This window comes from Balaenoptera physalus (genome assembly GCF_965194825.1).
Source record: "Balaenoptera physalus genome assembly, chromosome: 3".
Taxonomy (NCBI): Eukaryota; Metazoa; Chordata; class Mammalia; order Artiodactyla; family Balaenopteridae; genus Balaenoptera; species Balaenoptera physalus.
The window spans coordinates 142,583,062-142,595,447 of NC_138890.1; the positions used below are offsets into that span (position 1 = coordinate 142,583,062).

Consider the following 12,386-nt stretch of genomic DNA (forward strand, 5'->3'; position numbering starts at 1 on the left):
AAAGGAATGAAATTTTGCCATTTGCAGCAATGTGGATGGACTTGGAGGGTATTATGCTAAGTGAAATAAGACAGAGAAAGACAAATACTGTATGTTATCACTTATATGTGGAATCTAAAAAGACAACACACTAGTGAATATAACAAAAAAGAAGCGAACTGGCAGATAAAGAGAACAAACTACTGGTTACCACTGGGGAGAGGGAAGGGAGGGGGCAAAATAAGGGTAGGGGGATTAAGAGGTACAAACTACTATGTATAAAATAAGCCACAAGGACACAGTCAATATTTTATAATAACTATAAATGGAGTATGACCTTTAAAAATTGTGAAGCACTGTATTGTACACCTATAACATATAATATTGTACATCAACTATACTACAATAAATAAATCAATTTTTAAAAAGAAATATATAATACATAGTAAATATTACTTAAAATAATATGTAATAATCATATCAATAAAAATGGACTTAACTGACCTATTAAATAAAAAAACATTTTCTAATTGGCTCATGTAGCAAAACCCAACTGTTAAACAAACCCAACTGTTAAATAAACAGACTCACTTAAAACAAAGTGACTCAGAAAAGCTGGACCAGGTAAATACAAGTAAATAAAAAATCCTGATATTCCATAAGGGAGACTTTAGGGTTAAAAGTATTAATTAAGACAAAGAGTTTTACTAGATAATACTGAAGGATCCAATTCACAGTATAGAAAAAATGGCTATGAATATATATTCACCAAATAATGCAGTAACTTCCTTAATAAAGCAAGCAGAAATAGACAGAATACAGTAATAACAGGTAACTTCAATACTTCACTCTCTCTCAAAAAAGATCAAAAGAACAAAAAAATTTAAGTTATATACAACCCAGATAACGTAATCCATAAAGTAGCTCTTACTGACACCTATCAAAAAGAACATACCTTCTCAAATGTACATGACACATTCAGTAAATCTGACCATCTACGAGGTCATCACAAAACCTCTGTAAGTTTCACAAAGTAAAATTAATACCACATTCTCTGATTATAAAACAACAATTAGAAATCAATTAAAACAGAAAACAAAAAGACTCTTCAATGAAAAATTTTAAACTCTCTATTAAACAGTTCTTTGGAAAAGAAAATTAAAATTAAAATTTCAGAATTTCTAAAGAATCATGATATAAAAACACCACATTAAAGAATCTATGGAATACAATAAAAGCAGTGATAAAAATAATCAAATTCCTAAGAAAGAAAGTAGAAGAGAGAAGGGAAAAAGAACTGCAGACATTAATGAGGTATAAAAGAGAAGAGCAAAGCACAAAATAAATCAAAACTCTAGTTCTTGAAAAATAAGTAATAATATAGACAAAGGAGACAGCACACAAATACAAAATAAGAAATGATCAAGAGGAATTAATCACTGAAACAGGATCTATTTAAAAATCATAAGTAGTTTCCAAATATCTATGCAAATAAACTGGAAAACCTAGATGCAATAAATAATTTCTCAGGAAAAATTGGTCCCTACAGAGACAGATTAAGCAATTTCCATAGAATAGAGAAAGTCATCAAAGAACTATCCTGTAATAAAGGAATCAGAACCAGGTGTTTTCAGAGAATAAATTCTACCAAAATTTTAAAAACCACATGTTCCCAATATTACCTAAACTGTTTCAGAGAATGGAAAAAAGAAAAACTTTATAATCATTTTTATGAAGCAAGTGTAACACTAATACATCAACCTGATAAAGATATCACACTTTCAAAAATTCTTATGAATTCACGTACATTCATACTAAAATTTTTTAAGCAAATATTAGCAAAAGATTTTAACACTACACAAAAATAATACAATATGAGGCAAGAGAGATTTATCCCAGAAGTGTCAGAATGGTTCAGTATTAATCTAACATATTTCACCCTATTAAAAATTTAAGGAGAAATACCATGATTATCACCATAGGTGCTAAAAAGACCTCTGATGCAATTTGTCACCCATCCCTCATTTTAAAAAAGCACTTAGTAAGATAGTATTTAATGCATACTTCCTTAACATGATTACTAAACCATCACTCCTAAAGCCAATATGTTACATAGTGGGAAACCTCTGACTAGAGGCATTTCCACCAGGATGAGGAACAAGGCAAGAAAGGAGGTTCACTGTCTCACTACTCTTTAACATACTACAGGTATTAGCAAAGCAAAATCACATAGAAGATTAAACACTGTAAAATAAGAAGAAAATCTCCCTATTTGCAGATGATGCCTTTATATCTAGAAAATCAAAGGAATCAAAAAAACTAAATCAAACCATAAAGTAGGATATAAATTTAATACACAAAAATCAATAACTTTCACATATACAAATAATAACTAGAATATAGAAGGTTAAGGGAAAACTCCATTTATAATAGGAAAAATAAAGATAAAATTCTTAAAAATAAACTTAACAAAAAGTGTGCAAAATATATGTATATAAGGAAAACTTGAAAACGCTTCTGTTTTGAATAAACGGAAGCACATCCACTGTCTTGGGTGGGACGACTCAACATCCTAACTACGTAATTTCTCTCCAAGTTATTATATATATGTGTAATATATTTATGCATGGGTATACATAGTATTTCCAATAAAAAATACAAATTTTTAAATAAGTTGATATTACAGGTCATATTGAAAAATAAATATTTATGAATATATTAGAAAACCTTTCAAAAGAGGAATGATGGAGGACAAGCTCTATCAGATATTCAAAAACGTTAAAACCCCTTTATAAGTGTAACAGTGTGGCATTAGAGCAGGAACACAGAAACAGACAGAAAAGCAAGGCTAAACTCAATTACATGAACAAATTTAGTGTCTAATGAGATGGTATCTCAAAACACTGGGGGGAATATGGTCACTTTTAATAAATTACAGTTGACCCTTGAACAACACAGATTGGAACTGTATGGATGCACTTATATGCAGATTTTTTTTTCAAAAGTATTTACTCCTACTACATGGAAGTGGAATCGTGGATACCGGAGGAATAGTGTATACAGCGAGCTGACTATAAGTAATACACGGAGTTTTGACTGCATGGATGGTCAGCACCCCATCCCCCATGTTGTTCAAGGGTCAACTGTATGATGAAACAATCAAATATTCATTTGGAGAAAGACAAAATTGAATTCACACTTCACAATATACCTGAACACACTCCAAATGGATCTGATTTATGTGTAATATATGAAACCACACAAGTATATACAAGTAGAAACATGGGTAAATTCCCTTATAACCTGGGTGCTGGTAAAGAATTTCTAACTATTACCAAAATATATATATAACAAAAGAAAATGTTAATAAATTAGACTACACTTTTTAAAAGCTTTGCACATCCAAAATACAATAAGTAAAGTCAGAAGACAAATGATAAACAGGGGAAAAAAATACTTCCAACATACATCAAAAACATAGATTTGTCTCCCTGATACACCCAGCCCTTTAAATTTTGAGGGGAAAAAAGAACAATTTGATATAAAAGTGGGCAAAAGGCATGAACAGAAAGCTCAAAGGAGAAAAAATTCAAATGGTTCTAATAATGTTCATAAAAATAACCTCGAAAAATCAGGCTGAAGTAATACTAGTCCATACAATGTAGCAAACGATTTATTACCAGTTACTACTTTCTATTTCATTTAGTAAATTATTAGTCTAGATTTCTAACTTAATAGTATATTATTTTAAAAGGAAGCAGACTCACAGATATAGAGCACAAACTAGGGTTACCAATGGGGAGAGGAAAGGGGGTAGGAGCATAATAGGGGTAGCAGCTTAAGAGGGGCTTAAGAGATACAAACTATTAGGTTTAAAATAGAAATTTTAGTTAAAATAGAAATTTGGCAAAGGAATATTTAATTTATTTAAAACTTTTAAGAACCCTATGAGGTAGGTACTACTTTTATTTATCTTCATTTTAAATTAGGGAAACTCAGGCACATAGAAGATAAGAATCTTGCCCAAGATCATAAAATAATAAAGATTTGAACCCAGACCAATCTGGTTTTAGGGTCTTTGCACATAATAACTTAGCTATGCTACTTCTAACAACTTCTTATACAGATGTGTAGAAAGAATAAGCAGCTAGAAATTTTTTAATACAGGAAATTTAATTTGATGAGACTGGTAGCAAGAATCAGATCTCATATGTTATGCAAATTTGCTTAGGACTTATTCCAAGGATCAAAGAATATGAAGGTAAACACAACCCCATCAAAAAAAAAAAAAAACAGTAAAAAGTCATCATACTATATAGTAAAAATGAAATAATGATGAAAATCATGAGGAAAATGAGACTATGTGAGACTTTTCACAATATATAATAATAATAATTAAGTAAGTAAAGTTCAGATAATGGGTGTAGACATAATGTTAAAAATGTTTTAACAAATGAACATTGTAATATAGGAGATCATAGATGATAAGGTGTTTAAAAGACAATGTAAAAACCACTAGAAGTTTTGTTTTCAGATAGAATGTAGGTCACAAAAGATTGTTATTGCAGCAAGAAAACACAGGATAAAATGAAAATTATACTTTAAGCCAGCAAAGAGTAGAAGATACGAAGAAATCTAAATAAACTAAATTCCAAAGAGAATCAGGCTATTTTAGTGATCAAAGAGCTACACTGCTTTTATGGGACCAATTGCCTATTCTGGGTATCTGTGGATGGAATAGCAGCTCTGTCATAGGAAGAGAGATTTTGCTGGGATGAGAAAAATACCACTGAAGCTTTTAATTACAAAATGACTGGCACAACATATTGTAAATGAAAGAACTCCAAACGTGAAAACAAGCTGTTGAGCCCACCAATTCTCCCCCACAGGAATTTTGGCAAGAGACAAAGAGGGCAGAAAAATGTCTCACATTTTTGTTCAGTGCTTAGGTTTCAGGACCCTGCTGGAATTACAGCTAGAGATGAACTGAAACTGACTACACAGGCAACCCAACCCCTTTCCAGATGATAATAAGATCACCTCCTTGGTGGTAGCATAACATATTGGGGATTGGCACAAAAGGAAACAAGAGATACGATCTGATTTGTAAAAGAGATAAGTTAAATAAAGATATGGTCCAGCTCCAAGTCAACCTAGCTGACTGCTGAAAAAAGGAAAAATGGCTGAACTTGCCTGAAAAACGAAAGACAAAATAAAAAGTATTATCTACTTCACAATCTACCATTCTCTTAAGGAAAAATTCCCTGCATATAATTTTTAAAAACAGGAGACATACAGAGACTTCCCTGGTGGTCCAGTGGGTAAGACTCCGTGCTCCCAATGCAGGGGGTCTAGGTTCAATCCCTGGTTGGGGAACTAGATCCCACATGCATGTCGCAGCTAAAAGTTCACACGCCACAACTAAGAGGTCCGCATGCCACAACTAAAGGTCTCACATGCCACAACTAAGACCCGGTGCAGCCAAAATAAATAAAAGAATAATTATAATAAATAAATATTTTTTAAAAATAGGAGACATATAAAGAAATAGGAAAAATATGGCCCCAAATCAAGAGAAAATATAGTCAATAGAGGTATGGTATGCTCACAAATGACCTAAGTTGAAATTAGTTAAAAATGATTTTTAAAAAGTATTTAAATATGTTAAAGAATGTAGTGGAAAAGACAGAATGAATGAAGAGACAGAGTTTTAGCAGAAAAAGGGAAGCTCTAAAAAACTGAAAATTTTAGAACTAAAAAATATGATTAAATTTTTTAAAAATGGATATAATAAAAAACTAGACAGAATAGAAAAAAAACACAAGCTGCATGGTGTGGCCAAAAAATAAATAATATTTTGTGGGACAAAATATCAAATGATCTAATATATGTGTAACTGGGAGTTCCAGAAGCTGTGGAGAAAAAGAACTGGACAGCGGAAATATTTACATATATTTAAATATATTGGCTAAAGATTTTCCAAAACTGATGGCATATGGTCAGCCAGAGATCCAAGAGTTTCAGTTCTTTAGTTTAGTTCAAAACTAAGAAATCATTCCCAGACACATCAAACTGTTGAAAATTAAAAATAAAGAAAAAAAATTAAAGCAGCCAGGGAAGCATAACACATTCAATTCAGGGAACAAAAATAGCAATGATAGCTGACTCTTGTCAAAAACAGTGGAAGCCAAAGGTAATGGAATTATATCTTTAACATGCTGAAAGAAAAAAGTCAACCCAAGATTCTATTTCCAGATGGATATTATAATTCCTAAAGCAACTACTAAAAAATAATATAAAGTGATATAGCTAAAATGTCAAAATGCTTTTTGGCCCAACAACTTCCTACTGGAATAATTCTTCTGCAGAGAACATAATATTAATACAAAAAAGGCAGCTACCTGATATGACTGAATAGTGAAGAGAAGCAGGCAAATTTTGGCAGAGAGTATACACTCTGGGAAGTTCAACAGAGTAATTTCCCACTTTTTTCTTTTAACTTGTAGATTGGGGGTAGGCATTGGTATACATTGTAGCATGGGGAACTGGTAGAATAATCACAGCCTTTCTGGCATGGGGAATGAGAGTACTGACATGGGGCAATTGCAGCCAGTAGAGAGAAAAGCCAGAGTCTTAGAAAAGAAAAATCTAGGAGGGGAATCCCCAAATTCTGTCTGTATCTTTGCATCTTGAGCGCAAAACCAACTCAAGTTGCTCACTTAAAAAAAAAAGATATGAACTGAGAGTGGAGCTATTGCCCACGGGACAGAGTTTATAACTTATGCCTAAACATGTTAACTGATTAAACGAAAGAAGCATCATCCATTGGAGAAAAATAGCAGAATCCAGAGTCTCCACTACTTAGCATTTATATTTTTCAGGATACAATACAAAATTCTGCAACATAACAAAGAAAAATGAGAATGACACGCATTCCCTTCATAAAAGAAAATCAACTGAAATCAACTCTTTCAGATTTTGGAATTAGCAGACAAGGATTTTAAAGCAGCCATTACAACCATTCTCAGTGATATAAAGGAACATATGCTCTCAATGAAACAAAGGAAATCTGAGAAGAAAAATAAAATTTGGGGAAAAAAATGGAAATTGTAGAACACAAGATCTAACTGAAAAATTCACGGGATTTATTTAACAAGAGAATTGAGATGAAAGAGGAAAGAGTTTGAGAACTTGAACATAATCAGTTGAAACTACCCAAACTGAAGAACAGAGAAAAAAAGACTGAAAAAAATGAGCAAAGCCTCAGAGACAGGTTAAATAACAACACATTTAATGGTGTTACACAATGGAGACCTAAGAGGGAAGAAAACAGGAAAGAATGGGGAAGAAAATATATTTGAAGAAATAATGACCCCAAATTTCCCAAACTTGGTGGATGACATGAATTTATATATTCAATATGCTCATTAACCCCCAAGTTGGATAAATATAAAGACAACCATACCTAGGCACACTATGGTGAAAGTGTTGAAAACCAAGACAAAAAGTAAACTTGAAAGCAGAAAGAAAATTACATTCAAGGGAATGAAGATGCAATTAGTGAATGACTTCTTATCAGAAATTAGAGGCTAGAAGAGAACAAAAGAACATCTTGAAATGGCTGAGAGAATAAAATTGTCAACCCATGATTTTATATACAGGCATACCTCAGAAATACTGCGGGTTTTGTTACAGACCACTACGATAAAGCAAATACTGCAATAAAGTGAGTCACACAAATTTTTTGGTTTCCAAGTACATAGAAAAGTTATATTTACAGTATACTATAGTCTATTAAGTGTGCAACAGCATTATGTCTAAAAATACAATGTAAATATCTTAATTAAAAAATACCTAACTGCTAAAAAATGCTAATCATCATCTGAGCCTTCAGCAAGTCATAGTAGTAACATCAAAGATCACTGATCACAGATCACCATAACAATTATAATAATAATTTAAAAGCTTGAAATATTGTAAGACTTATCAAAATCTGACACAGAGACATGAAGTGAGCAAATGTTGCTGGAAAAATGGCACTGATAGAGATGCTCAGTGCAGGGATGCCACAAACCTTCAATTTGTAAAATACACGTGTCTGTGGAATACAATAAAGCAAAGTACAATAAAATGAGGTATGCTTACATCTTGAAAAAAATAAAAGAAAACTTTCATTATTTAAAAAATTTTTTTCTTCTTTTAATTTCTTTATAATATATATGACTGTTTCATCAAAAACTGTAACACTGTCTTCTGGGATTTATAACATATGAAAGTGTAATACATTCAATAGGTGTTAGCAAAAAAGAGTGGTGAGGAGAATAATAGGGCATAAACAGTTACATTTTGACATATTACACATATTGGTACAATATTAACTATAAGAAAACTTTGTACGGTATATATGTTGTAATCACTAGAGCAACCTCTAAAAAATGCAAAGAGAAAAGCTACTAGAAAAATTTTAATCAATTTCTAAAAAAATATAATTCAAAATAGAACAGAAGGAGGAGAGAAACAACATTGGTAAAGAAGGGATAAATGAAAAAGCAAATAATAGAACAGTAGATCTGAACCCAATCATATCAATAATCACATTAAATGTAAATAATCTAAACATTCTAATTAAAATGTAGGTATTGCCAGAATGGAAAAGGAAAAGGCAAGACTTACTATATTCTATCTATAGGAGATACTTAAAATATAAAAACAAATTTAGGTTGTATATAAATGGATGGAAAAGATATACCATGAGAACAATATTTTTTAAAAGCTGAATTGATTAATACTAGAAAATGGATTTCAAGACAATAAGTATTATCAGCAAAAAGGACATTTCATAATGATAAAAAGGCCAAATCATCAAGAAGATAAAGTCATATATGTGTGTGCATTTAAAAACAGCATCAAAATACATGAAGCAAAAATTGGCAGAATTAAAAGGAAAAATAGGCAATCACAGTTGAAGATTTTAATGCCTTTCTATTAGGAATTGATAAAACAACTATACAGAAATCAATATAGCCATATAAAAATATCCGGACATCGTCAACTACCTTGACCTAATAGATAGATACCAAATATTACACCAAAAAACTATAAAATATAAACTCTTTTCAAGTGCATGTGGTACACTCGCCAGAATAGACCATAAGCTGGGCCATAAAGCAAGTCTCAATAAATTTAAAAAGACTGAAATTTTACAGAGTATGTTCTCTGATAAAAAGATAATTGAATTAGATGTCAATAAATTATCTAGGAAATAGAGATTAAACAACACTAAAACAATACTACTAAATAATCACTGGATTGAAAAAGTAATCACATGGGATTAGAAAATATTTTAACTGAATGATAATAAATATACAATATAAAAAAACGTGTGGATGCAGCTAAAGAGGGCTTGAGGAAAATCTATAGCTTTTTCTTTTTTTTTTTTTAAGAAATAGAATCAATGACCTAAGTTTGTACCTTAATAATCTAAAAAAGGGAAGATGAAATTAAATTTTTTTTTACATTTAAAAAGCAGAAAAATAGAGATTAGAGCATAAATCAATGAAACAGAATATAGAATAAATCAATAAAACCTAAAGCTGGTTCTTGAGAATAATAAAATCAATAAAACTCTAGCCAGACTGATCATGAAGAAAAAAGACATAAATTACCAACATCAGGAATGAATGAGGTAACATAACTACATATAATTAAAAAAAGGGGGGAGTAGATCTACTTTTGGCATAACAGTATGAAGAGTTCCATGTAATGGCTTCCTAGAGAAATTAGAGAAAATTAATTTTTAAAAATCATTAAAATCTCTGTAAATGGTCCTAAGAGCATACAGCAAATGAAGAAACATTTATTCAAAAATATATATATACTAAAACTCAGTAAGAACAGTAAGAGTCTGTGGGATTTGAACCAAGACCCACTCCCCTCCTTCCCTCCTCCAGCTCAGAAAGAAGAAACTCCATTCTAGACTGGGGCAGCTGAGGAAACAGCACTCTCTCTCCAAGTCAGAGGGCAACCTTCCTAGGAGGAGCAGGATGTCAGCATTTCTCATTCTGCCCCCAACTATACAAGTGCTGAAGCTAAGTTCTGGATAAATGCACCCAAGATGTGAGAGCGCCTTTCTTTGAAATGGCACCTGCTCAAAGGATGGAGGCTGTTATCTTGGGTGCAGCACCACTAAGAATATTATGCTTTTTTTATTATAACTTAAAAATTCTTCAATTCCAGTGAGATAGGAGGACTGTAATGTTTCCTCTGCAAAGTGCAAGCAATTAGTGAATAGGAGGTCATATGATCATGAGCATCTCTGGAATATTTTCTCTATGAGTAAGGAATAAAATTTGGCTTTAGCACCTCATGAGCTTTCAAAGTTATTTGAAAATAGCAAGAATTTCCAGTTATTTTCACTGAATTAGTATTGAATATGATATAAAGTTAATTCCTACTGTTTCAGAAAAGAAACAGAAGTTGTATGGCCAAAATAGTAAATGAAATTCCAGTGAATATTCAGTTTTAAATAGCACATTTATTAAAAACAGATAGAAACTTATTTTCTGATAACCATTTAAGGACCTTTAAAAAGAATCTATTGAAAGCTTAGTAAATTTGCTATTCCCCACTATGGCAATCTTTGAAACGAAAAGAAGAGAAACCACAAAGAATGAGAGAGGCACAAACTTGTTTTTCCAGAATTTAATATTAAAAAAAAAAAAATATATATATATATATATATATAAGTTATTTAAAAATATTAAAAGGTTCATTTTGGGGCCAAATGCTAGCACTGAAACTTTTTTCTTGTAATTGATTTAAGGTAAAAAGTAAAAATTATATTAAAAAATAGAGTAGCTACAGCTGTCCAATATAAACCCTACCTGCAAAAAGGCAGGGCAGAATGAGCTGACTTGAGCAAATATCCACATCACGACCTTAGTAACAAGTTTCAAATGCTTTCAGTTCCCAAGGTCTAAAAGGAGGATCATCTTGCATGCTTAGATTCTACTTCTTCAAGAATCCACTGAATGCCATTCAAAAAACCAGTTAAAGTTTCAGCCTCTGTATCCTGGACCTATGAGCAAATAAAAGAGATTACTGTCAATAAGAAACTGAGTGAAAAATCTTATAATTAAGTGGGACATTTTACTGGACACTCAAAAAAGAACAGGACTAAAAAAATCCCAATAAACTTTGGGTGAGTCACTCAAGTTTGGTCTTCTAGAGAGCTTAGATTAAAAAATATCATCTTCTCTTCTGTCTTATAATTACTACCAATATGAGGTTTATTACTTATCTCAGAGGTCAGCTTTGATACCAAATATCTCCCACCGATTAAGCTACTAAAACTGACTTTTAGAATGTTATTTTATTAAAGAGAATGAGTAGAAAAGAATTTTAAAAATAAAAATCAATTAGAAAGTAGAGTGAAAACTAAAATGAGATTTTTCTCACCAGAGAAAATAGGACCTTACCATCCATGGGTGGCTTAGATGATTCAGACGCAGCTCATGGGCCAAATAAAAACAGGGCATTCTTTTTACATTAGCTTGAGAAATACAAGATAAAACCAGCATTGGTCTTCCTGAAGATCCAAAAGCTGGATCTGTCATTGCCATAATACGAGAAAATTCATCTTGCCATTCATGTCCTAAGGAATGTAGTCAAAACCCTTAATTTGCATTACTTGTAATGACTTAAAAAATAATAAAACAAAATTAAGAACTAACAAAACAAGGGAAGCAAAAAATTACCAGGATCCAAACATAACAAACTGCCTCTATTGCTGTGTTCATTTACTGTTCTTTCGTAAAACTACATTAATCAGCCTTGCAAGGATAGGAATTTAGGTGAAATCAGAGAGAACAAAAACAGTACCACTCAGATGTCTCTATGGTTTAAAAGCAAAAATACTTTGATATAGATATTTTCCTCTCACAAATTCTGTAGCTGTCACTACCCTTTCTTTCAAAGGCCGTAGTTTCCAAAACTTAAACTTATAATTGAGTCTAGCTTTTTTATCCAAACTGAAAATCTCTGCCTTTCACTGGAGTGTAAATCACTGACGTTTTGTGGTAGGCAGAATTCTAAAATGACCCCAATGACTCATACCCCGTATAATCCCTTCTCCTCTGAGTGTGAGAGGAATCTGTAAATACAGTGGGATTATCACTGACATGATTAGGCTATACTGTAAGACACAGCTGACTTCAAGAAAGGGAGATTATACTCAGTGAGCCTAACCTAATCAGGTGATCCCTTAAAACAGATGAGAGTCTTCCTAGTGAGAGAGACTCTCCATTGCTGGATTTGAAGACAGAGGGAGTCACATGACAAGGAATGATGATGGCCTGTGAAGCTGAGAGCTGCCCCAAGCTGACAGCCAGCAAGGAAACAGGGACCTC

At 32.1% G+C, this 12,386-nt stretch overlaps 1 protein-coding gene across 13 annotated transcripts in view; it reads right to left on the reverse strand.

The window, feature by feature from the left end:
- FBXO4 (F-box protein 4) overlaps nucleotides 1-12,386 on the reverse strand; it is a 435,787-nt gene that overhangs the window by 411,936 nt on the left and 11,465 nt on the right. For 2 of the 13 annotated variants that reach the window (XR_014261763.1, XR_014261764.1), the window contains exons 6-7: nucleotides 11,457-11,632; nucleotides 10,863-11,056 (exon numbers count right to left, since the gene is read on the reverse strand). The exons of 8 other annotated variants lie outside the window; for them this stretch is intronic. Coding sequence is in view for 3 of the 5 variants with exons in the window: in XM_082454530.1 (XP_082310656.1) it covers nucleotides 10,967-11,056; nucleotides 11,457-11,632 (266 nt within the window). In the remaining 2 variants the exon portion in view is untranslated. Of the gene's footprint in view, nucleotides 1-283; nucleotides 11,057-11,456; nucleotides 11,633-12,386 lie in introns of those variants that run through there. 3 more of the 13 variants (XM_082454530.1, XM_082454527.1, XM_082454529.1) reach the window with 2 other exon arrangements.